The sequence below is a fragment of the Acipenser ruthenus genome, chromosome 15 (genome assembly GCF_902713425.1).
Source record: "Acipenser ruthenus chromosome 15, fAciRut3.2 maternal haplotype, whole genome shotgun sequence".
In the NCBI taxonomy this organism is placed as follows: Eukaryota; Metazoa; Chordata; class Actinopteri; order Acipenseriformes; family Acipenseridae; genus Acipenser; species Acipenser ruthenus.
This window is the reverse complement of record NC_081203.1, coordinates 26,198,421-26,226,193: the sequence shown is the minus strand read 5'-3', so window position 1 is coordinate 26,226,193 and position 27,773 is coordinate 26,198,421. Positions and strand designations below refer to the sequence as shown.

The following is a 27,773-nucleotide window of genomic DNA, read 5'->3' as shown; positions in this document are numbered from 1 at the left end:
TTGACTCTGCAAACATTTAAAATACGTGCCGGTTCCCTTTCAAGTCAAAATTACCATCAAGGTATGGGATATTGCCGTCAGGCAGTAGGGATTGGCTGAGCTGAAGGCCTCCGCGCGAGCTGCCGTGTAAGCCCGCCCCACTGGGAGCTTACAATGCACCGCGCGTGGAGACTCACTTCCTCTTTTGCTTCAGCCTCGTAGGATTGAGCTGATAAGTTTTTTTCTCTCTGAGAAATTATTTTCACTGATTGTAGTCCTTAGCCTTGAGCTTGAGAAGCTGGCTACTGCCCCTTCTCAGTGTTTCAGTGTTCACTCTGTTGAGCATTTAAAAAAAAAAATATATATATATATATATATTTTTTCATTTTGTTATATATATTTTTCCCCTCGCTTTGCTTCGGCATTGCGTTTTCCTGGCATCTTCGCGCCCGTCGTTCTTATTATGACTTATTATTAATATCGTTGTTGCATATTTGGGGTTTTTTGTATTGTCTATTCTTTCTGTTTAGTGTAGAATAGAGTTTAGAGGACGCGTTGCGCGTGGCTTAGGCCGCGCAACTCCTTGCAGCCTCGGTCTTGCCTGCTACTAGACCCAGTGTGTAGTCTGCCGTTGCAGCTACTATAAGCACCACCCGCGGATATTCATCGCGTGGTCGCTGTAGGGTTTTGCCCATTTACAGCTTGTTACTAGTGCTGCTGCAGTCCTGTTAAAAAAAAAAAAAAAGACGTTTTTTTCCCATATAGTGTATAAGGAAGACGACCACCAACGTGCACTTTTCTATTGCCCTTTTATAGCAGGTAAGTATAGCACAACACCACTGTTGAGACACTGTACTAGCACCTAGCGTCTCCACTCTGCGGGTCAGCTGACGTTGTGGCGTCTGGTGCATAGCGTTTTACACTCAGTACACGCGCTCCGGCGCTTTCGGTGTCAGCGCCTTGGCGCTTTGGTGTAGCGCCTCGGCGCCTAGTGCTTAGTGCTTCGGCACTTGGGGCTCAGTGCACGCACCTCGACGCTCGGTGCTCGGTGCCTCGGTGCACGCACCTCGAGGCTCGGTGCTCGGTGCCTCGGTGCACGCACCTCGACGCTCGGTGCTCGGTGCTTCGGTGCACGCACCTCGGTTCTGCTTTTGACGCTCGGCGCCAAACGCTTATCGGCATGGTACGCTTCAGCGACCAACGTGCAATACCATGTCTGAGTTTCACCGCTGTGTCACCTGTGGGACAAAATTGCCGGCGAACGACCCGCATGAAGACTGCGTGGCCTGCCTGGGGCCGGAGCATGCGGCGTCGGCCTTAGCAGATAGAACGTTCTGCCTGTTGTGCGCGACTTTTCAAACGCGCACTCTGCGTCGCAGGGCGAGGAGAGCAGTTGGGGATCATTCCCCTTCGTCAGGGTCTCCACACACCCTATCCGCCCTGCCGTCTTCCTTGGCATGCCCACCAGTGAAGCTGCAGTTGTCTAGGAGTCCGTCTTCCCAGCTCACCGCTGGCCAAAGATCTCCGGACACTAGGCGCATGAGGGAACGCTCCCGCAGTCCACCTATAGAGCGAGGTCCCTCCCCTCGCAAGGAACGCTCCCGCCGGACTTCAAAGTCCCGTTCTGGGTCACCTCGACGGAGAGGACATTCCCGTTCCCCTCGTCGGGACAGGCGAGGCAGTGGCAGGTCGAGCGTCACAGAGCTTACATCCAAGATGTCCCAATTTATGGACATGATGATGGGGCAGCAATCGCTGCTCATGTCCCTCGCTACAGCTCGGGCCGCACATGAACCGGTCGGGCCGGTTACCAACCAGCCGATGGTCCTACCACAACCCCTGTCCGTTCCAGTTGCGCAAGAAGACGCATGGGACGTGGATGCTATCTCTCGGGATGCATCAGAAGGGGAACCTCTCCCTGGAGAGGACAGTGTGGAGGCAGAGTTGGCGTCCCACCACTCAGAGTCTGAGATGGAGGTGCTGGACGCTGATGACTCCTTATGGTCACTGGTGGAGCGGGCGACTCGCCATCTGGGGATCGAATGGCCTGCCGTAGACCAACCTCGGCGGTCTCTCTTTGAGTCGCCTTCGGCGCAATCCCAGCAGTCCAGGGTGCTCCCGGCCTTCCCCGATTTTATTAAGGAGGTGAAGTCCACTTGGTGCACTCCGGCATCCGCCCCGACAACTTCACGTAAGGCTTCCACCTTTGCTATGCAGGGAGCGAGCAAGGCGGGTTTGGCATATTTTCCACCAGTTGGCGCTGCGTTCGCAGCCTTGGTGAAGACACCAACGCTCTCCGGACTGACAAGGGATCCTGCATGCCCTAACAAGCAGTGCAGGATCACTGAGGTGCACCTCAGGAAGGGCTATTCGGCGGCTACAGAGGTGGTTAGGCTGTCCCATGTGGCCAGCCTCCTCTCCGTTTGTCAAGCTGCGCTGGTGAAAGACCTCCCGGAGTACCCTTCGGTGTCTCTACGAACAGAGTTGGGGCTAATTGCTCAGCTCTTGGTTAAGCTAGCCCAGCTCAACGCACGGGCTCAGGGCAGGAGTATTGCGTCCCTGGTAGTGGCCAGGCGACAGCTCTGGCTCTCGCAGGTGAGAGTCCAGGAGCCTGACAAAGCTCCCTTATTAGATGCTCCCATTACACCGGGGCACACGTTTGGCCCAGCGGTGGAGGAGATGCTGCAACGCTCGGCTAAGGCTCGAGAAGCATCGCAGCAGTTGGTTAAGATGTGGCCGCAGAGGCCTTTCCAGCCCAAGCGCCCACAAGAGCATCAGTGGCGTAGGACACCACCGCAGCACCAGCCGCGCTCAGGAGGTACTAAAACCTCCCCGGCGAGTACAGCGGCGCGCGGCCAATTCCCAATTGGGAGACCGCAGCGCACAGGGTGGCGCACTAGAGGAGGTGGCAGACAGCGTCCTCGCGGCTCTGGCCAGGCCCCTCGCGGACAAGCACAGCCAAAGCAGCCCTGAGGAAACTAGGCAGCTGTTGACCCACCCTTACACTGTCCCACAGCTCCAGTTCTCAACATTGCACCGACGACATCTGGGTGCACAAAACTATACTCACCGGGTACACCCTTCAGTTCCGGTTAAAACCTCCCCCCTTCCGGGGAGTGGTGGTAACTGCAGTGAAAGACTCGGTTCAGTCCTCAGCTCTGAATGTGGAAATACAGGCATTGCTCAGGAAGCGTGCCATTCAACAAGTAGACCCTGCTCTGATCGACCAGGGGTTCTATTCCAAATACTTCCTGGTGCCCAAAAAGGACGGCGGGCTCCGCCATATTTTAGATCTGCGAGTACTGAACAAATACCTGCGGGTGTTATCGTTTAGGATGCTTACGCACAGGCACATCATCCAGTCAGTCCAACACGGCGACTGGTTCACCACCGTGGATCTGACAGATGCGTACTTTCACGTTCCCATCTGCCCGGGTCACAGGAAGTATCTGCGTTTTGCATTTCAGAGCAGGGTATATGAGTTTTGTGTCCTTCCATTCGGCCTGTCACTAGCTCCTCGAACCTTTTCGAAATGTATGGATGCCATTCTAGCTCCCTTGCGGGCTCAAGGCGTCCGACTGCTGAACTATCTGGACGACTGGCTGGTCTGCGCGCAGTCAAAGGAGCAGTTGGCACAGCACACAGTGATGGTTACAGACCATCTTCAGTGGCTAGGTCTGAAGGTCAATTCAGAAAAGAGCCACCTCGTGTCGAGTCAACAGACCAAATTCTTTGGTCTGCATCTGGACTCAGCTTCCATGGAAGCGACCCTGTCGTCACAAAGAGTTGCCTCGCTGGAGCGGTGTCTCTCCCTATTCAGGTTGAGAGAAACAGTCAGCATGGAGCTGTGTCAGCGCATGCTGGGGTTGATGGCTGCCACCTCGCAAGCCCTTCCTTTGGGCTTACTACACCAGAGACCTCTGCAGGCCTGGTTCAATGCCTTCGCGTTGCATCCGCGGAGGGACAAACACCGCAGGTTGAGGGTATCCCAAACCTGCTGGGAAGCACAGCGCTGGTGGAAAGTTCCGTCGAACATCCGTCAGGGCGTACGCCTCGGTCCCATCTTCCAAAGGGAAGTCATCACAACCGACGCTTCCAACCAGGGTTGGGGAGCAGTCTGGAACGGGACAGGGACACGTGGAGTGTGGTCAGGACCCTGGAGGTCAGCCCACATCAATGATCTGGAACTCAGAGTGGTGGACCTCGCCCTTCGGCACTTCTTGCCAGTGCTTCTAGGCAAGCACGTGTTAGTGCGGTCAGACAACACCACGGTAGTGGCGTATATCAACCGCCAGGGCGGCTTGCGGTCCCCCGGTCTTCACCGGATGGTAACACGGCTGTTGCTTTGGGCACAACCGCGTTTAATCTCTCTGCGTGCGGTTCACCTACCAGGCAGAGTCAATTACGCAGCGGATCTCCTATCCAGAGGAGGCCCACTTGCAGGCGAATGGCGTCTTCACCCTCAGGTGGTAGAGTGCATCTGGGAATGGTTCGGCACAGCGCAAGTAGATCTCTTCGCTTCGCGAGAGACCACGCACTGCCCCCTATGGTTCTCGGTGAAGGACCTCGACAGCCCCCTAGGAGTCGATGCACTGGCTCACGAATGGCCGCCAGGGCTCCTATATGCATTTCCACCGATTCCGATGCTTCCCGCCTTCTTGGAGAAGGTCAGGGTAGAGCAAGCGACAGTGATTCTGATCGCTCATCGGTGGCCTCGGAGAATATGGTTCCCGAGTCTGGTGCAGTTGTTGCACGGTCGCCCGAGGGGAACTCCCTCTGCGAGCGGACCTGTTGTCCCAAGCCCAAGGAGGGCTATGGCACCCAAACCCCAAGCTCATGCAGCTATGGGCTTGGCCCCTGAGCGGGAGCGCCTGTCAGCCCTAGGGCTTTCTACAGCGGTGACTTCGACCATTCAGAGTGCCAGAGCACCCTCTACTCGGTCGCAATACACGTACAAATGGCAGTTGTTTCAGGATTGGTGTCTGGCACAGGGCCACGGCCCAATATCCTGCCCTATGGCAGTGATATTACAGTTTCTACAGAAACTGTTAGATGAAGGGAAATCTCCCTCTACACTTAAAGTGTATTTAGCCACCATATCGGCTTGCCATGTACAGTCAGCCGTTGTCTAAACAACGCCTTTCCCATTGGATAGTGGATGCTATTAAATTAGCTTATGAATCTGCAGGCCTTCCGCCACCAGGGCAGTTGAAGGCGCATTCCACTAGGGGTATGGCGACATACTGGGCCCTCTTTAGAGGGGTGCCGGTGTCTGACATTTGCGCAGCAGCCAGTTGGGCTACACCGCATACTTTCATGAGGTTTTACCGGTTGAACGTGCTGGATTCCTCTGCTCCACTGTTCGGAGCATCTGTGCTACACTCTATGACGCCTCAGGATGCGGACATATAGAGTGGTTGATAAGATGGTGTTGACTATTCCACCTTAGGACAGGTGTCATTGTGAGCATAGATGCTGAGGCGCAGCTCCGCATATGCATAGATATACTGCCTACGCAGTTGCGTTATGACGTAAGTCTGTCCTACTGCCGAGAATCCTCCCTTGCGACGGCTTGGGTACACTGTTCCCATACCTTGATGGTTATTTTCGACTTGAAAGGGAACGATAGGTTGCGGATGCAACCCCGGTTCCCTGAAAGAGAAAATAACCATCAAGCTGCGAGGTCGCTTCGGAAGCCTTCACGGCCTGAAGCAAAAGAGGAAGTGAGTCTCCACGTGCGGTGCATTGTATGCTCCCAGGGGGGCGGGCTTACACGGCAGCTCACGCGGAGGCCTATCGGCAGCTTTGCTATACAGCTCAGCCAATCCCTACTGCCTGACGGCAATATCCCATACCTTGATGGTTATTTTCTCTTTCAGGGAACCGGGGTTGCATCCGCAACCTATCGTTATCGGAGACAGAGACTCAGATTCGTGTACCATCAGTAGTGGCACGTAGGGAATCTGGTTTCTAATGCCTATTCAATAACATGGTACAGAAAGACTATTTTGATTTCCACACGGAAAAGAGATTGCTTCATCGGTGCGCATGCATTGAAATTGTTCTTAAGTTGATTCTTAAGTCAAGGTTCTGCCTATTGAAAAAAGTACCGGAACGCTCTTCCGGCTCGACTTCACCACTGGTCTTCAGACAGTTATTGTATTCCAATCGTTTACAATATTTAAAAGTTCAATCATGTTTTATCTTCATGCTGTCTCTTTTGTCAGGGTAGTTTAGCAGTTTATTGAATACAAGTACAAGCTGGGAATACAAAGATTCTGCTTTCGTTCTGCAAGCACACAACCTGATGTTTAATAACAAGAGGTAGGCATGCCTTGCCACATTATAGTTTCCTGTTTTAAATCAATATTTGAGCTATGAAAAAACAAATGTAAAATGACTATTTAATGTAAAATGTCTCTTTAAGCAGAATACAGTTTAAATTAATGTCAACAGAAATATACATTTTCTGTAATGCTAAGGAAAAAATAAAATAAGTGTGAAAACATATCATTTCACTATAAATGCTTTCAAAGCCTTTCTTCAAAGTATTTTAATAACATTGTGAGGTCCATTGAGATATTTGAAATTTGTAATGAAAATTAAACATCAAACATCAAGTGTGTCTTTTTAGCACATGTTTTTCTGCAAACATCATGTTAATAAATCTTTAGAAACTATATAGATTTCTGCTTTCTTGCATAACAACGCACCAAGAAATGACAATATCCAGCACAACCCATGTCCTCTCATGCCTTATTGCTTAAGGACCAACAAGATTTGTCAAAATGTGTTTAATGATAACTGTTCATAATTTGTGTAACTACAGTGTCTATGTTTGCTTGGTTTGCTTTGTTGCATAATGTCATATTTGCAGTGCTTTCTAAGGATTACAGCCTAAGGATGTATTTGTTTATTTTTATATCTTGTTTCATCTTTTATTGCAATGTAAATTTCCTCAGATATGATTGACAAAAAGTCTATGCAATCAGCTATTCAGAAAAAACCTTCATATTTAGAAATATAACGTTTTCTTAGTCCCTAGAGACGTTTTTGACATGTACAAAGAATGCAAATATTCCCTTTGTGACATTTTTGATGTACGGAAAGGTCAAAACACTTATTTTTGACAATATTTTACCTTTTATGTCATACACTTTATGAGAAATCAGATCTTTAAACCTTCTGTTCTACGAATATGCAGATCGGCATTACATGATATTCCTAAAGATAAAGGATTAAATAGAGAACCAGACCACAAATGAACATAGTTGGCACTGCCTATGACATAATTAGCTGTATAAATGTTCATCCGTATACCTATAAGAATATCAAATACTTTGTTTAATATGCTGGTTTTGAGTGACTGCTACAGAAATAGTTCATTGCAGTCAATTTACTGAAGTAATAAATCTTGGAGTGCGCTGATCTAAACAGTCGTCAGAAAATTGAAAATTAATCAGCAAATGAATCCACAGTGTGAAAGAGAAGATCTAAATAATTAGAATGCATCTTGAAATCCCTGTCCATGTGATTAACGTGAATAGCAGCACAATGCCAATTTCAGACTCTAATTATTAAAAGGCTACAGCATGATATGCCAGTGATTGCTTTTGTATTATAATGAACAGACTTGTTTTGTCTTTAAACACTACAGTAGGTGGTATAAAATATTAACTTTGAGATAGTATTTATACAGTGTATATATTACTTCCTGACTTAACAAAGCTTAATTTCCAATGTGGACATTTCTGTTGGCAAAAGGAGAAGTAGACAGGAGCAATGCAATAGTAATATGTAATATAACAAGTGAATATACATAAGAACATAAGAACATAAGAAAGTTTACAAACGAGAGGAGGCCATTCAGCCCATCTTACAAGCTAAAATGTCATATAGAGTTGGAAAGACAATGGATAACATTTTACTTTTGGGCAATTTTCTTGAGAAACAAGAAAAAGATAATACATTTAAATATATGTAGCAATGCTTTATTTTGAAAACAAAACTAATATTCTGTCATTACCCAACCGACAGCTCCCCTTAATGCTTTGCTGGCAGTGATATGTTTTGATCCTGTAGATATTTCTGAGTTGAAATGATGTAGGAAATACAGCAGCCACATTCTACCTATTCTTGTTACCCAGTGTTCTACTTTGTTGCAGTTGTCTATCTTGCTGAATATTATTTTCAGTTAAAAAGTCATGGATGTCATCGAGAATACCACTGCAATATGTATTGCATTATGTGTTTGTAGTTCTTACAGCTATTTTATTGTGAAGTCACAGAGGGTTACAGTGGGGTTAGGTGACACCACAACCCACCCCTTCCATAAGGTTAAGTCATTATAGTTTTCCAACATAATATCCAATACATACAAACAAAAGAGTAACATTGCAGCGAATTACATAAAATCAATTTCTGAAAGTTTTGTTTATGAGAGGGAATAAAATCATTTGTAATTTTAAAAACTCAATAAAGCGGAAAAGGACTCTCTGGTTCATCAAGTATTTGTAAGTTATTTGAAAGTGATTTGGAAGTTGCCCATTTGAAAACCTTGTGAGGTTATCTGACTTCAACATGGAAAGTGCTGAAAGACAAGAGAATCTATTTCCATAAGAAGGACATTTTAAATCTAGAAACCCAACAAGTTAAACCTGAATTGTGCAAGATCTGAGGTAATTTAAATTAAAATAGCTCTATTATCCGATAGCCCTAAACATAGGAAATTGTGGATTCTCAAATTGCTTTTGTTGTAATTAAAGTGGTAACAGTTCCAATTTCTATTGCTCATCAAAAACAAAACAAAAATCTTACTAATTCACAAATCCTCAGCCTGGAAAAAGCGTTCATAGATTACTTTTTAAAAACTGCTTCTATATGAAATATTGACGGCTACAAAGCATTGTAAAAAATATATTTTATGTTATGACATTCACAGACAGTAAAATATTTCGAAATTTGAAAACTCATATAGGGACATGCTATTAATGCAATTAAACTAATTAAAATTCAGCAAAAGAATTGCATGGATTCAGAAGTAAGAAGGTGGTTGTGCTATGCTTCAAAATCAAGTACAGTGGTCCCGAAAGACCTGATATTTAACTCTGACTTCAGTGAAGATTATTGCAGATCATCCATAAACTCAGAATGCTATGGAGATTATTGGGGATAATCCCCAAATGTAAAGGACTGTAGAGATTGTGTGTACTGTACCGTTATAGCAATATCTCTACTGTCCTGTAGTGTTTTCTGTAAACTATTAAATACTTTTCTTGTTATCGCTGGGAAGTACTCTGCACCTTTTCGTTCTTGAAATCTGACTTTGCTTGGGCCTTTCCCTATTTTGTCCTTGGAATGTTAATTTTAAACTCATACAATTCTGTTTCCTTGCTAATACTTTGAGAAGTGAGGTCAATACTTTAAAATAAAGTGCCAACATAGCAATGTCATCTATACACACTCTAGACTTCTGACTAATTCACTCAATCCATGTGAATGCCTTCTCTCTCCTGTCCATCACTCCTAATACATGGTCCCATACTGCATTAAGCAGTGCTGTCTAACTCTGGTTCTCAGTTCAAACTAATCTGACAAAGCCTTTCAAGTCTTCCACTTGCTGCGGTTCATTTATCAGTTCTATATAGCTTTCTCAATCATTCTTGATGGTATATCTGTTATCCAACCTGCTCATAAACCTTCTTTCTGTGAAGATCTTAGTGGATAATCCTAATTTATAGCACTTAAAGAAAAATCTTATTTGTAGGATGTAAACCTGTCCAGTGTTTGTTCTGGATATTATATTGAATTATTTTTTCAGCAAAAGGGTCATTATTATTATTATTATTATTATTAGTAGTAGTAGTAGTAGTAGTAGTAGTATTATTATTATTATTAGCACTGAGGCATCATTCTTGGCCTGGATGAGCAAAGTAAATGAGGAACAAAAATGACATAGTGATAATAAAAACAGTGATGGTATTATAATTAACATCAACTTAGTAAATGTTCTTTTATCATCTGTAATTTTAAATTGGCAAATGTAATCTATTTTACTGCGGTATCTCAATCGGGTTGACATTTTTCAATGATATGTAATTACAGGAAGTCCTTCAGATTTAAACTACATTCCCATGCTTCTCTGTATTTGATCATAGTTATACAACAACCGGAGGTCAAACGTTCTGTTATTACTCAATAGCAGAACAGCAAATAAAGCATGGCTGAGAGATAACACCAATTAATGGATGCTTTTAGGGTTAAAAAAAGGACTCAAGAGGTCATAAATTACTTTTTTTTTATCAGATATCAACTGACCTTCAGAGTTTTGTTCATAGCTGAAAAGACTGCCAGGAACATTTATTAGGACCTCTATATAATATCAGGTTGGACATGTGTTTGCCCTAATCACAGCCTTGACACGATGTGGCACAGACTCCACAATGTGCTGGAAGGTGTTTCGAGGGAAGTTAATCCATTCAGTCATTAATACTGCACATGCTATTTGTACGGTACGAAAGGATTATTTTGCCCAAGTGATACACATTAGATTTGTGTAAGCAATGAACTTGTTTTAGACCAGTTAAAACAAACAAAAAAGAAAACTTAATGAGTAGTTGTCTATTTAAAGTAGATACAAGTACATTGATAAATTCTCTTTGAGGTTTGTCTCTCTGAGATACGATATTTTTATATATCCGATGGACCCGTGGAACTAATTAAATCGGACATGACAGGTTCTACTCTAGTAGGAAGCTGATTAGAATGTTCTCAGATAACTGGGGCGGCCACACCCTGTTCACTACCTGAACTTTTATTTTACCAGCAGTGCTTTGTGTTCCTCAAAAATAATAATAATAATAATAATAATAATAATAATATTTTTTAAATTGAGGTAGGAATCCATGTTATAAATGTCCAATGAAATGCTAGATCTCTCATCAAAAAAAAAGAAATACACTCAAGCTAGCCAAATATACTTATTGCGATAGTATAGTGTGCGTGTGCATGAAATTAGTTATTGATTTTATTGATCCTGTATAATATAATTTTGTCTGAAATTACGCAATTAACTTCAAATTCAAATTAATTAATGCTTATTGACTATGATGTAAAATTGGGTTGAAAAGGAAAAGGAACCGCTAGTAATGTTTATGCGAATGACTGTGATGCAAAACTTCATTCCAATGGATTCCAGTTTTAATTCGTGAATTTCTTAGAGCTGTCTTATGTGGTTGGTAAAATACATGTCATAATTGACTCACACGATTTCATGTTGCAATGCTGCCACATATTTATTTTGTAAAAGATGTTGTTACATGTTTAGTGTTTCATTTCTATTCTGGAGTTATCAACACCCCCCCCTTGTTGGGTTGTGATTCAGCACCTGGGAGCACAGGACGTTCCCAACCTGTAATGCAGGGAACATGTACCTCAAGTTTATTACAACAGCCTAGTTCATAATTATCTATCAGTTGCAGAGATTATTAAATATTTGTCATGGCTAATTTGTATATGAACAAAAAATTCTCAATATCAAATGTCATGGCTTTTTTTCACAGATATTTGTGGTCTGAAGCTGGTCATAATGGTCTTTTGAAAAAATCTTACAAGAGATAAAATAGGATGATGGCTGCTCCATTGCAGCACACGTTACAGTGACTGCCCCAGTGAAAAAAAAGGTAACTAGATGAACCAAGTCAGTTGGATCCCGACCTGACCCCCTGAATCTCAACTGTTCTCCTTTTAGTATTACCCTGATTGGCCGTGAAAAGGTAAACTGATTTTCATTGCCTCCGGCTCTGAGTAAAAAACAGTATCTGAGCTAGCCAGGTTTGTCGCAGATTAAAATCTATAGCTTATTTATTGTTAATAATTAGTTTCTTAGTTATTAACTGACTACACTGTGCATTACCCAATCCTTCAGTTTTCAGTAAAACAGCAACAGAGCATCAATAGTGCATATGTTTATTTGTAGTTCATTTTGAGAAATAATGTTGAAAAAGATAGTGTTGGCCAATATACCGTGCTTTGGAAATGTCTGTGGATATAAAAGGAAGTCTGATTAGCCATTGTATTTTCATGCAATTTTAAACAGATTTGATAAAGCTATGCTTCTAAACCCAATAGGCACCGACTGTAAAACAATAATGAAAGTTAGAATTTTTTTTTAACACTGAGCTGTAAAGTGTGTGCATGTAAAAGCTGGCTTGTGAATTTTAACCATTGACATTTACTCAAATCATTATTCAGAATAAATTTTTAGTGCAATCAAAACAGTAGATTTTTAAACATAATGTGCTCCATAGAAAAATGTTATTCTTTTAAGGTGAAAAGAAAAATATAAAAGGTACAACATTTAAATATTATTCTTTTGTCGATCTTGAAAGTTTATACAAATGCAATTAAATAACTTCACCTATTCAAAGTCTCCTGGCATGAAACTTGGGCTTCCTATTCTTTGCAAAAGTCAGATAAACCAAGTTAATTTAAAAGTTTGGGGTATTTCTATGTTTTAAGAAATGATTTAGTAAATGTTCTGACAGCTCAGGCTTTTTCTGGCTTAATGATAGATCTAAATTGGTGCTGGAAGATGAAAGAAATTCTTTAGTGACGCTTGAGTTGTCAAGAGATTGCTATGAGCAGTTTTGACACAGTTCAAGATTTGAATTACCAGTTTGGTACTAAAAGGGGGGGAAGAGCAGAAGAAGATAAGAAATGTGCGCAAATGCCATCTTGCTGAATAAAAACCTCTTAAATTGCAAGAGTTGTGCAAATACAGTAGCAACCATAGTGAGAAAATCAAGCATTAATGGATTTGATCAGTTGGATGTACTGAGTTGTAGGTAAAAGATGTGTATTAGTGGAAGCAAATATTACATTATACAGTTCCTTTTATGTGAAAGCCTGTCTAAAGAAAATGGAAAAGATTTAAATAAAGAGGACTGGAAGTTGCCAGTCAGAGCACGTAACCTCTGTGGTTTCTGTCCTCTGTCGATGAAATGAGATGAGGTTAAAACCACCAATTCAGATAAGCCTATGTTGGTGAAGACACTTGCTTGCAGTGTGAGAGGATGTCGGGTCAGCTTGTTACACTTCCAAAATGGGTAACATTGTGATTAGAAAAACCGAAAATAATGCATTTTGTATAACACGTTAGAATTAACCATTAAAGTATAATGCCACTGAATTTCATCCTTTGGACCAAACTCCTAATACAGGTTGTTTTTCTTATTGAAGAAGCAAAAGATAAAGCTGTCATCTGATTTTCATCTGGCCATGGTCTAATATATTACATAACCTTTGCGTGAGGTTATTCATAACTGCTGAAATGGAATAAAGCAAATACAATGTCAATAACAAAAAGGATCCCTACCAGAATTGGCATTACCCTCTGCATGCACCTACAATGATTTCATCAGACCTGACAGAGACAGCACATATTATCCTGTAAAAACAAGGATCATTATTATAATTCATAGTAGGGACAAGTGGCAGAGAACAGGGGAGGCCAACTACAATGTCATGCTCTAGAGGTCAGCACAAATAACAGTACACATCAGTCTTTATTCACCACCAAAATACTGCTTGAATGAACATTATGAATATCTTGCCACATTCACATGACCACTGTTAAACACTGGATGATCTATCCCGGGTCAGACTTGGAAAGTGATTCAACAGACACTGTAACACATCACTGTGGGTAACACAATGCTTTGCACCTACACATTATCCATCGTTGAGATGCCATTATTGAGGCTGCTTTCCTATTGGGGTTTACCACCAGTCTTTTCTGGTTTAATAACGTTTCATTATGCAGCACTGTACTTTTGATTACATCCCTAAAATCAAAGAATAAGCATGTCAGTTCTAATACCAGCTGCACAATGAATAGCATCTTACATTATACAGTACTTAACTTATTTGAGCAAATAACATTATCGTATGCAGATTATTTGGAATATCAAAATGCATAGTATGTAATCAGTCTCATTAGAGCACAATAACCAACTGCTGTACAGAGATAACGAAGAGACGTTTTATTTAGAAGGAAGTTGAAGAGTTCTGCTCACATTAGTATTTATCTATCCATTCAAAGCTTTAAATTCACCACATCAGTACTCTTGAGAAGCTGATTCTTAATTTTAAAATAATTTGACATGAGAATTACTTTATTTCTTAGCTTTACACTGATTGATATATATATATATATATATATATATATATATATATATATATATATATATATATATAATTATTTCAGTTAATTGATTAGCATAAATACAATATACCTATATGTTATTTCGCACCTATGACAACTTTTTTTTTTTAACGTTATTAATTACAGTATTACAGTAGCAGTATACTGTTCTGGACTATGCCAGCTATTGGTTCGTCATGGTCTTATAAGACTATTGGTACTGAAAAATGAAAAAAAGAGAAAAAAATAAGCACCTAAGAAAACAAACAAACATATTAACTTGGAAAGAATCACGATAAACAAACAGCAAAACTAAATGAATATACAGTATTGTCCAAAAAGTTAAGGTGAATGTATTGTTACTAACTTGACAATACATGCTGCAAAACAAATGCAACCAGTACAGACAGCTTTGAGCTTGGGTTACCATGACGTAATTCCCAAATATTGACCTTATGTGTAAGGTTCCTGCCTCTAATATCATCGATTCGTCGAAAGTAGAGCCTCCAATCTCACCTCTTTTCTCTGTATTGGCTGTCTCGCATATCATTCACAAATCTTTCCCACCCACAAATTTGGTTGCTGTCCTTCTGTTTTCAGTGACAGCGTGCAAGGTGGGTTGAGCCGTGTTGCTGGGATGAGTGACCTTTGACTTCCACGGTGTGTGAGAGCTCCGGCAGCCCCCAGGAATTGTGCGGAATAATGAGAGAAAAGGAGCAGCGGCAGCACCAGCACTACCGAAATCGCACAGAGCAGCTCCAGCCTTAGAAAGCAACACAGCCACGCTTCAGGACCCATTTCACACGCTCAACATTCACATTTCCCCACTTCTCTGCCTCCCCCTCCTCTTCTTGTTTTCCACCCCCCACCATCTCTGACACATTCAGCTTTCCCCAGCACCACCCACCTACATATCGGATTAAGAGCTGCACCTACATTATTATTTTGATATTTAAATCGTTCAAAATCAAGCCAACTATTTTTTTTAATAAAGCTTGCAAACATGATGGCGGCAGCTCCCATCCAGCAGAACGGAAACCACACCGGGGTGCCCATAGACTTGGACCCGCAGGATTCCAGAAAGAGACCGCTGGAAGCACCGCCTGAAGCAGGCAGCACCAAGAGAACAAACACTGGTGGTGGGTACTAATATTTATCACTGCGTTTTTCACAGGGCTTTTGCTGTTAAACAAATTTAAAAAAAGACAAAAAGAAAAAAACAAACAAACATGGCGACCATTTTTTGTTTATATAGTTTTAATAAAAAGAAGCAATTTCCAGTTTAAACAAAGATTATAGTGTCTTAACTATGGTTAGAAAGTGACAGAGTTGCAAAACGAAAGAAAGAAACGAATTCCTGTTATTAAGTGTTGCATTGTATCACTTGTCAAACTTAGTATAACCACACTACTATTTTAAAGCTGAAAACTGTTGTTATCTTGCAACCATCTTGACTTGATTTAATGTTCGTTTTGCAAAAACCGACAAGTTACAAAATTATTTTCTGTGATGATGCTCGGCATAACAACGTACATATTTAAATATGCCATACTGTGTCTGACCTGTACTGTAGCACCCTCACATTGCTGGTACTGGTAGCATTTCCAGGATGCTGGTGCCTTGGATGTTTTGGCGAGACAATCTGTTAAGTTGGTCAGCTGTTTTATACAAACCTCAACAGGGTACATTTAAAAAAAAAAAAAAAGTGAATTCATTTTTTAACTGTGTTGTTTTCTGGGATTGTTTAGTTTATTTGGTTGCAAACCATATAACTTGTGTGGGTCTGCTTGTACTCCATTTAGTACCTAGCAGCACCACCTGCATGCGTTCAACAACGTGCTGCTCTGTAATCAAACTCGCCGATCAAAAGCTTAATTTGGAAAATACTACTTAAGGATTCTATAATTATAATGAGTTTAAATGAGTTTAAAAGAGATCAGTCGCCTAAATCCTCAATGAAAGATATACTGCAGGATTATTTTGACATCGGATTTTAACACTTAATGATAGCGATTAGGGATCACGAATCGCAGTTTTAAAGAAAATAAACAACTTAATCGCTTTTTGTGCAGATCGTTATTTACACTTGCCAGACGTTCACGTGTATTTGCTAATTTAACTTCTTGTTTGCAAGCCATTCCCTCTAATGATCACCTTCAGACAGGGCACTGGTTTTAACACTGTCCATTTGTTGCATTTTACAGCGGTTGTCGGTCGGATTAAGGCGTTATTGGTATCGGTGGAGCAACATAGTATCAATTAGAAATTCATGACAAATCACTGGGACCACAGTTGTCATCTGCTTCTAATTTAGACCGACGAAAATGCTCCATACAAAGGGAACTGAAATGCAGTATCTAAGTAAACATAAAGCTTATGTATTTATTTTATTTTTTTTCTATTTCATTCAGGTTTCTTGCATGCTCTAGTCTACAATGATAGCACATCCTCACGCATTTTGGTCGTACAGGTTTTATGTTGCACAACGTTTTAAAATGTTATTGTAATTATACGTTTTATATTGGTACAAATACATCTCTTGGAATTTTTGGTTACCTTTTTAATTAATTAAATGTTTTACAAATAGCTTTTATGGTTTGACGTGTTGATTTATCACTTTTAAATTATTAATATAAATATGTGTGTTTTTTTTTTTTTTTACTGTTTTTTGCAGAAGACGGTCAGTTTTTCTTAAAAGTCCTAATACCTAGTTATGCTGCTGGATCTATAATTGGGAAAGGAGGACAGACTATTGTTCAGTTACAGAAAGAGACCGGGGCCACCATCAAACTATCTAAATCCAAAGATTTTTACCCAGGTAGGTGGACTTTCTAAATGCTTACATAAATGAGAATGTTTTGGAAAATACATTATACAACACTTTGCATGATTTGTACCTGACCTGAAATCAGTTTGATACCTATTGTACCATTTTATATTCATTGTAATTCTTTTTACATGTGTTTTCATACAGTTAGTGGGTCGCTGGTTGCAGATACAGGATTAAAGAATAAATACACAGAACGTACTGCTAGTATAAGAATCTACATATGTGTTCTGTGTAATTTTGAGTTTGCAGGTACACATAGAAACCACAGAGATGGTACGAGGAAAAAGGAATGCCTTATTGTCATGGCAATCGGACTGGATTCTTTGCAGAAGAGAATGTAGCTATTATTGCGTGGCATTATATGCCTTTCCAGTTTTCCATTATCATGCAGGTCTTCCACACATGCATTATTCTGTGCAAATTATGATTGCTACTTTTATAATCTTGGTATTAGTAACTGAAATGTGTGTGTTCGTAGCCTAAAACCTACAAACCTAGTTTTGATTACTGTAGTCTTTACAGTATCACCGTGGAATAAAAAATCTAAACTTTGTACTGCTACCCCAATCGGTCAGTTTTATCGAGAAGACATTTAGCCAGGCAGTGTTTTATCTGTTCTTATCTGGACGTGCTTTACAAAGGCTGTATTATTTGTAATGTAGAAAGGAGGGTAATGTCGAAACCATTAATTTGCTGTGACTGCAACTCGCTGGCTGTGCTGTGTGTGCCGTCTCATGTTTCATATCGATGTGATTTGCTTCAGGTTGAGGGGGTTACGACAGATAAATCAGAAGCCCGATGACAACGGGGTTGTTAGTTTCTTTGTAATGAAGTAGAGCTGTTTTGGAGGCTGTTCAGTGACTTGAACGGGTTCCATGAAATAGCCTGGACAGCTGTTGTGACAGAAAACATTTGGAATATTTCATTTTCATGTCCACTCTGCGCTCGGGGTGGGGAGGAGATCATAATTGTGGAGAAAAGGGCAGCAATTCTATTAAACAGCTTCAAAGGATGTTACCATGTAGTTACTGTAGATGTGTTTTGTATGTTGTGGCTTGTGCTTCTGGAAAGTTTGATTAACTTCTAATTGCATATAAGCAGTGCTGTTGTGTGTTTTTAAATAGATGTAACAGCAGATTAATATCCGTCCTTAAGTTTTCGCAATAATGTAGAAGTATAAAAAACAGTGTTTATGAAGTGTATAAAATGAAATGTCCTTCATTTAGTTTACAATTCTAATTCACTTTTGAGACCAATATCTTTCTCTTATCCGCATATTGCAGTATGTTTTTCATAAATTATACTTACAAATTAAAAGTAATCTCAGTTTGTAATGCTGCTTATTGATTTATGGTTTTGACATTTAATTACAACTTTAAGAGATCAACAAAATGGTTCTGTTTTAAGGTACACTTCACAAGAACAGAATTGCTTTTCAAAAGGCAATAAATCTTGCTTGCCAAGGATACACCATGGCAAATTAGAAGCATGCACAGTGCGTTTTTGACATCTGTCTGTGCTGCTGTCTGGTACAAGATAATCTGTGAAGTAATAAAGACTTGCAGATTATGGGGCATTTTATTTAAGGATTTGAATATGAAAGTCATTTTGTGGTCTTGGGTGAAGATTGGGTGAAGTCCATCTCTTGATCACTTGGACAGATGAGCTGCTTATGTATCTTCTCATGGCTGACTGTTGCTTAGTGTTTGTATTTGACCACAAGCCTGTGGAATTTTCTGAGGTCCTGGAATTCTCTGAGCTGACGACTTCTGGGCTGCTTCCAGCCCTCTTACTTTCATTGCATAGGATGTGAACCTTGCTCTTCCCACAGTATTGTAGCAGTAGACAGTCATGATTCTTTATATTGCTTATTGCTTTACTGGTTTTGTGAAAAGCAAATAATAAACAGAGGCAATGAGTGCATGCTGCAATATGGATTTAATATTTTTTGTCAAACATTTTAATTCATTGCAATTTTAAAGAAAGTTTTAGACTTTTTGAAAAATTCTAATCCATATGTAATACAAATACCATATTTTGACAGTAAATTTAACCTTCATATTGACATGATTTTTTCAGTTTTTAAGAATTATGTTAAGTTGTTCAATATTAGTGTAAAATACTAAATAAATAAGATGTACCTTTTAATAATACGGAAATATATACTAGAATGAATCTACAACTACAGTTAAGGTAAATTTACTGTAAAAATATGGTATTTTTTATAGTGCATTTTCATTGTTAGTGACATTCGAATAGTGCTAAATGGTCAGTAGTTTTTGTACATTACTTTAATACTTGTATAGTATCATCCTATGTGATTGATCTCACGTCAAATATATTTACCATGTTTTAAGACTGGAAAATCAAAAGCACAAACATGTTTCTTTCATTGAAATGCCTAAAAAAAAAAAAAGAAACTAGCACATTATAACATGCATGCTCATTTGTATGCTTTGCTGCATTAGGCAAAAAGTTGTAATGAGCTAAAAAAAAACAGAAAAAAAACATTACAACTCCTATGTTTAACAGAGGAGACATGGAGACATGCATTGTATTTAAGGAATGCAAGCAGACCATCTTTATGCAACAAAAAATGTAAATGCTGCTATTAGCCTGTGCCAAGGTAATTAAAAGCATATCATTTACTGAGTGCTATGGTATGCACTCACTGAAAGTAACAACTAATGGAATGATTATAGCAAAGAGACCTACAAACACCCCAATATAAGATGACTCTGCAAGCAAAACTTGGAACTGTATCCTTTCCATCTGTGACAGGCTGTAATTCACTCTCTGCTTTCTATTTAACAGCACAGAGAATTTAATATGGAGTTTGCCATGCATGGCATACCAATACACTGCCAGTGCAAATTCTTGTCAGCATATAATAAATAATAAAAAAAATAAAATTAACTTCAATTTTAACCCCCACCCTCACACGAGGGATGTGTGTTTTTTTCATATTGTTTTTATTATGAGATGCAGGCCATACTGCAGAGGGGTGTTACAGTATTAATATATGAAACAGCACTGCATTATACAAGAGAAACTGTTGCCACTCAGTAACGTTAACTTATTACAAACATTACTTTGGAACAAAGTAGTAAAAGTGTGCAAATGTGTTCTTGATTTAAACTGCAACAGCCTGCAGGTAAATGTACTGTATACTGCAATATGGCTTTGTTTTAATTACTGAAAAACATGTACAAATTCTTCTTATTGTCACTAAATTGTGGTAAGGAATGATGCAACCCAGCTCTATATGTAAAAATGAAAGCCATCTCCTTATATTACTAGATTCAGTAATTTCAATAACTTATGTAAAACTCGACAGTGTGATGCATGTATGCTTCCACTGTATTCGGTCACCTGGGCTATGCACCAGTGGGAAAGAAATGTAGTTTAATTATGTCAACTTCAGCAACAAACAGCCTCACATTTTCCTACAGAGAAATGATAGTAAGACTTTGTTGAAATATACCCCAATGGTTTTTAAATTGACCAATTTTTCTTGTGGTTTAATCATTCCACAACATGGTATGAGTGACAGCAAATTAACCTGAGAACTGATCTCATTGTAAGAGTCAAAGTTCAGGATATTAGCTTCAACCCATTTCAATGGTAACAAGTGGCAAACAGATCTCAGTAGGACATCAAAACAAAGTATACGACTATACATCTACAATATCAAGGACTACAAAGAAGAAACTGGTTTCATTCACACTGCTGTGATCATGTGTGGCTTTATAATTAAATGTTCACTGTAGTTTAAATCTGTCCTGGCAAATAATGCAATATAAAAAATATTGTACATACCTTTTGTGATAATGGAAAATTATTTTAGATAATGTATTATATTTTTGGAAAGACATCTAAAACTACAATACAGCTACTGTTCAGTGCCATCAAAATTTCAAATTATTAACAATGTTACAAACAAACAAAACTTAAATACAAACAGCAACTATGTTTTATTACTACTAATATGATATATTACAGCTAGGTATATTAATTTAAAAATTTAAAATTGTACAGGGATTCTTTTTGTATGTATAATTTTGCTATACTTGAATTTTATATTTCCACACAAAGGACTTCCCTCAATCTTGTTTGATACATAGTTTAACTGACCATGTGACTGGCTGCCATATTTAAATGTCAGTAGGAACAGCTGGCAACCAATGTAACCTGCCTCTGCCATACTCTTAGACACTAGTATCACAGAAGCAGTTCAGGTTCTTAAAACACTGGAAGGTAGGCAATTACACAAAATGAAGCAGCAAGAACAGGCTCTCATGGTTGCTGCTTAGTACAGAAATCATGTACACTGCAGCAAAATATATCATCTTCAGGGCCTGTTACCTTAGCAACCAGTTTAATCACGCTATTTATCACATCTCCAACTCCACACAGAGAACCCACCCTTTGAAATATTTTAATGCACTCTTAGTTAAAAGCTAACTTTGAATGAAATGAAAAAAATGCATTACAAGGTAAAACCCCAAAGTATTCTGTTCATTTGATGGAGTATTTTCCAAAGTACAGTTTGTTTTACTTGGTCTAAGATGCTAAATTTAGATTCATAGATTAAATACATTTCTTTAAAACCTGATTTAAAGTACCGCAAGAATCCATATACACTTATAATACTACGACTACTACTACCACTCATAATACATTTGTACTACACCAGGCCTAATTAATACACCCCAGGGAATTATGCACAGAAAAAAATCTAAATTATGCAAAATTATGCTGTACCTCTGTACAAGTATGTGCAAAGTAACAAAAAGTCTTGTGCAGTTGTATTGGGTTCTTCTCTTATACTATATACCAAAATACTAGCATAAGGGGGGGGGGGGAAAGACTTTTTTTAACAGTCTTTCTAAATTCCAAGTTTGAAATATATAAAAGTGCATATCTGCCATAAATATAAAAAAAAAAAAAAAGAATGGAATAGAACAGTGGTTCTCAATCTGTGGCCCGCGGACCACTTGTGGTCTGCCGGCTCCCTTCAAGTGATCCGTGGAAAGGTTACATAATTAGTGAAAGGAAGTGGTAGCATGGTTTATAGATCATGTTGCAAACCCCAAATTTGAGACTTTAAACTCGGCTATAGAAGCAGGAAGAAAATGCATACATAGAGAATATCTCTGTTAAAAAAAAAAAAGGTCTAAACTCATAAATAGTTTTGGAGTGTCTATGTATTCTCTCCTGGAGTTTTTGTGTATTGCGCTCACGTGCACAATACAGTAGCTTGTAAAGTGAAGGGATAACACATGACCAGGCGTGCATTGTGTTGCATTAACATACTGCAGTAGTTGGGTTGGAGGCATGAAGCGAAGCAACACAACGCACCAGCCCTAGTGTTATCCCGCTTATAAAAATGGATACAATATAAAAAATATAAATTTTTTTTTAAATTATATTCCTTCAGCTTTGGAGACAGAATAATCCCTCAAACAAGGTTGTATTTGTTGTAAACAATAAACTGGAGGTTTTCAAAGTTTCCATTTATTGTAATTAATTCAAATGAATCAAGGCCTCCCTACTGGTCTCAATCACTCCGTAAACAGAGCTGGCATACCCGCAATGTTAGCCTTGAGTGACCAAGCATTTAAAAATGCCAATCATGTATTTTTGTTGATAATGAAAAGATACAGAAAAGGAGGCAAAGACAAAGTTCACAATCCATGCATTACTAACGCTGACCTGGAGAAGCTAATACAAAAATACGTTATTGGCATTTTTAAATGCTTGGTCACTAACAGGCTGTCAGCACTGACCAGCATGGAGGCTAACAAAATTGAGTACTCTTGACCAGCCGAATTGCACACTGAAGCATACAATTATCGTAGCAGACCATTTACATTTTTAAGATAAACAGTTTTTAAGTCGATTTACCATTTAATTATGTTCATCCAATCAATAAAAACACCAGCTGCCCAAGAATTTATTTTCTTCAATTTCATTAAGTTGACTTGTTAAATCTTTGTGTTAATTTTTTTCTTGTAATTCTAGCTACTTGTCCACTCTCATGCCTCCGAAAAGATCAAATGTGACAAAAGGAATGTCACTCATTTTTTTTTAAACGTTAAAAGAACTCTCACAACAATGTGTATATTGATTGCGTGTTTAATATGTTGTGTATTGATAATTTATAAATTGAATTGTGGCTTTGACTAAAATAAGTTCCGCTGTACATTGTACAGAACTATAGAACTGCACGGTAAGAAATCCTCAACACCCAATCCGTGTGCAGCATCCAAACATTCTGTTTTATAAATGGATTATAGCTGGAGATTCGTAGCTCCGACTGTGTTGGTACCTCCGTGGTGTATTGTACAGTAACTTCAGAATTCACACAAATCAATTCCTGCTGTAACTCCCAATTTTAAAAACAATTTTTGTCCCCCTCTTGGTAAATTCATCTTAATGAAAAGTAAACTAGAACCTTTCTTTAAAACTACAATTTTAAAATAACTTTGCTACAGAAACAGGCCTTACATGGCATTAAAACAAAGAAAGGTAAGTCTACGGTTATTCTTACTATTTATAGTGATTTTTTTTTATGTTCTTAATTTTCAGTCAGCTATACTGTTTATTGTGTGGTCCGAGATCCCCCCCCCCCCCAAAAAAAAAGTAGTGGTCCGCGAACAAAAATGTTTGAGAACCACTGGAATCTGCCATTGATGTTGCTTATGCTATTTACTGGTGACCATTAAGTTTAGTCTCAGCTGCTTTCACTGGAGATAACAAAAAGCTTGGCTTTTGTGAATTTGTCTAGCTCTGAGATTTTCGAAATAGAACTCCCTTTTGAAGTCCTAAGTCTGGAGATCATCCTCTTCATTTTCATGTGTGGATGCAGTTCTTGTTTGAAATGCAGCAACATCTGCAGAGATCTGACTGACAAACATTTCTTTGGGACTCAGCATTTCCAGCCACAGCAGGTGCAGTGGACTCCTCAGGCCCCTTTTCAAAAGACATTGAAGTTTGATTGAAAAATTAATTGAGGAGGGACGGGAGGGGGAGGGGGAGGGTGGTGGCGGTGGCGAGCGAGAGCGAGGACCCTGGTGAACGAAGCAGGAGAAATGTCAGTTGTCCAGTGCTGGAATGCCTCAGGTAATTGGGCTGGACTGGTGGGAACTGTGGCATTGGTGTGTCTCACGTTACGCTGCAGCTGCTGCTGAGCTTCATTAATCTGACCCTCAGAGGCTGCACCGTCATGGTAGGAAACACACACAAGGCAACGGTAATGGATAGGCTACGTGCATTTTGCAGACTTCTGACAACACATTTTTAAAACTTTGATTTCCCTTTTAATGATCATTTATGGGTGGAGGTAATGTGTCTAGGAAATATTAGGGATTTCCAGCAGTGTTATCTGAAGCTTCAAGAAATAAAACCTGTGTGGCACACAGTATGCGATCTTGCTTTTTATCTTTGTTGGTTTAATTAAGAAAAAAAGGCATTACAACCTGAAATAAGATTCGATTTAAGAAAAATAAAAATAAGAATAATTAATCTGTTACAGCTGTCTTGTAACTTTTTTTTTCTCTATTCTGTTGGATACTAAACTCTGTTTGCTTTGGAGAGTGCAACACTAGTTCAGGTTTCACTCTGTGGTTCTTGTGTAAAGAAACATGGGGCAAAAAAATCTCTAACAGCTGAACTGGCATTAGGTACCAGCTGGGAGAATCAAAGTCAAAATATGCAGTGCGTCATCTATATAGAAATGCAATTAGAATACATCACTTCACAATGGTGATTGTGTTCACCAAGGTCGAATTGCGCATAAAGGCAGAACACAAGTGCAGTGTTTCTGCAGTGCGACTATTGGATGCACATGCGAGGCTGCATAATGACATGATGTCATGGGATGTGAACAATATCTTTCACATTTTGAGTAGTAATATTGACAGGAGCATGGAAGACCTTTTCTTTTTCGCTGAATACCATTTATCTAACATTTTTGGCTGAGTTATGAGCACAAAAGGAAGTATGGAGTATAAAACTATCATATGTTATTAACGCCCACAAAGACTAACAAGTAGAAGATAGCCTATATTTTGCTTGGTTTGTTGATTCTGAGGTTTGTTGTTAGACATATCAAGCTGTTCCTGTTCAAGCCCTTTTAGTTTCCTGAAAAAATAGTCAAAAGTTATAAAATACAAACCTGGTGTTGAAACAGTGACAACACAAGTTAGAGGTAGAATCATGTGTGTTTTTTTTATGTTTACATGTTTATTTGCTTATCAAACATATACCACCACTTTAGTGTAAAACTGCAGTCTTTCTCTTTCACCAAAGGTTTCGAGAATTTTAGACCCTAAAATTGTTTCTTATGTTCCTCGACAATGCATAAAGCAGAACAAGGAGACTTCTCTTTAAATAAAAGGGGTTTACATTTTAACAGCTGCATAGGACAATGGCCCAAGTCAGCTCTGAAACGGTTTCTTGTGTAATGAGCAGGGTTTTCAAAATAAGCCGGTAATCCACCGCCTAATTCTATATTAAAACATATTATGATTATTTTCGGATATTATCTTGTACATTTTTTGTAGTATTATCGTACTGTAAGGCAATATATAGTACATAATGGCTATACATATCAGGTTTAGAAACTAACACAATTGTGGTACTAGTCCTAAGGACTAGTACCTTTTGAAACTTGCAAGTCCTTATGTAAACTTACTAGTCCTTATGTGAAGTTCCTGAGTTGGAATCAACAACAGCTGTTGGGGTCCCTAAAATATTAGGCTTTCATTTTATTTTCCTAAAAAATAAACACTTCTATATTTCATTTTTTTTTTTATTGTATTAAAAAAAAAAAAAAAAACAGATACATAAACATTAATGCTCATTCTCAGATACATTGATTGGGTTTCTGCATCTGCCTTCCCCACATTCCGAACCCCAGCAAAGTCTGTGGACAATGTTGGCAGCATACTTCACGCAGCATATCACTGCCTCAGTAATGGAACTATCTGTAGAACTGTCCGAGATAACCCACAAATATTTATCAGTTGCCATTCTGGTTAACTGGGCTAGATGCTGGGTCCTCGCAATAGCGTGTATACACTCCTGTGCCTGTTTTAGAATTTCTATAGGTTTTCCCCACATTTAATCCTTTTGCCTCATCCAAGTCAAACATCCTTTCAAAATCAGAATACGCTCATGCATGCTTTGCGAGGACGTGAGCTGTTCTAAAAAGCACTTTTAGCTTTAAAATCACAGAGGGGTTTATAGTGTGTAGTAATTGTTACGCTTTTGATGTGCCTTGTTTGGCAGTCTTGCCTTCATCAGTTTCACACAGTTGTAATGATTACTTGATTTTTCATGTGCTTTAAAATCCACTATCTTAAAGGTAGACGACCCAGTCACAAATATGACGAATACGCTATTAATTGTATTCATCGCCGTGGTTTGAATGTAAGCTTTCAGTATTATAAATTAAATCTACTTTGTAGACATCAAAACAGTATAAAAACATCACAACACAAAATGGCTCAAGTGAATAGCCATTTCCTCACATTACATTTGTTTGAAACTGACCATATGAAATTGTTGTTCTAATATTTTACACTAAATCTTGTACAAATACGTTAGTAATAAGACATAGTTAAGCAATCATCACTTGACTCCTATATAGTTTTAAATATTTTACACATACTAAAGAAATACACAATTGAAAAATGAAATGTCATATGAGGAAATTAATTTTTTAATACTGTTTTGGTGTCTAAAAAGTACATTTTGGTTATACCGAAAATTCAGTTAAACCACGGCAATGAATAAATGAATAGTGTAAGTAATCACACAGACAGAATTCAATGAAATGCTGACAAATTAGCATAATACAAAATTTGGCATGACAAGGGGAGAAGGGAGGTTTCAGTTCTGAGTAACTGTTTTGTAAGCATTTTTAATGTTTGTTCACGACTGCTACACCCTGTTAGAAAATTGGCGCGCCAAGCCTGTGAATGCGAGTATAACTGTGTACTTTTTTTTTTTTTTAAGCACTCGCCCACAGGTCTAGGGAGACACAGACATCAACTAGTTCTCATCAGTTTTAATTCACCTCGGGCGAACAGTCGAGCGTTAGTTTCTAGCCTTGCATATATGCACGAAAAAAAGTGCGTATTCCTTTTGTTGTGATATCATAAAAATGTGTACCTGGGTGCTTGTCAGAAACATGGGGGGTTCATGTATAGAGACTATACGCCTTTAAGAAGAAATACATGATGGAATATCAGCCAAGCCATTGTCAGCCGATATACAAATGCTTCAGTGCAGAGCGGTGCTTTATTAACACCAGCTGAATACAGTATCCCAGTTTCATGTAACAGTTGTGATGGTGACCAAACGTGTGTGTACTGTTGTGTAAATAAATTGCTTAAAATAAACAGTTGCATTCAAGAAATTTAGAACTGCGGAAAACTGAAATAAAAATACATTTAAGATTTGTGTGTGGCACACGTGCCATTAACACAAGTAATTTTAATGAAGTGCTGTATTGCAGCAAAAGCTCAATAAATAAACAAAAAAGGAAATGAAAAGGTTACTGTACCAAGCTGAAAAAATTTTTTTTTGGGCAACACCAATAAACCAACGTTATCTTTCACCAGAATGGTGCCTAAATAACGTTTTGAGTCCCATATTTTGTTTTTGTCTGTTGCATCTTTAGCAGCTACAATATTGTTTACCATCAGGAGTCTAAGGATGATTTAATTGGGCAAAGCAATTCTGAGATGGATT

At 39.2% G+C, this 27,773-nt stretch overlaps 1 protein-coding gene and 1 long non-coding RNA gene across 8 annotated transcripts in view; one reads left to right on the top strand and one right to left on the bottom strand.

The window, feature by feature from the left end:
• Nucleotides 1–15,811, bottom strand: part of LOC131697595 (uncharacterized) — a 118,495-nt gene extending 102,684 nt beyond the window's left edge. The window contains exon 1 of one of the 2 annotated variants that reach the window (XR_009307400.1): nucleotides 15,745–15,811. This is a non-coding gene — a long non-coding RNA (uncharacterized LOC131697595). Of the gene's footprint in view, nucleotides 1–13,354; nucleotides 13,548–15,744 lie in introns of those variants that run through there. The other variant, XR_009307399.1, reaches the window with a different exon arrangement.
• LOC117422131 (RNA-binding protein Nova-1-like) overlaps nucleotides 14,803–27,773 on the top strand; it is a 71,077-nt gene continuing 58,106 nt past the window's right edge. For 4 of the 6 annotated variants that reach the window (XM_058987636.1, XM_058987633.1, XM_058987634.1 and 1 more), the window contains exons 1-2: nucleotides 14,803–15,321; nucleotides 16,857–17,000. In XM_058987636.1, the coding sequence (XP_058843619.1) occupies nucleotides 15,186–15,321; nucleotides 16,857–17,000 (280 nt within the window). In that variant the 5' untranslated portion in view covers nucleotides 14,803–15,185. Of the gene's footprint in view, nucleotides 15,322–16,136; nucleotides 16,544–16,856; nucleotides 17,001–27,773 lie in introns of those variants that run through there. The other 2 variants (XM_058987635.1, XM_058987637.1) reach the window with 2 other exon arrangements.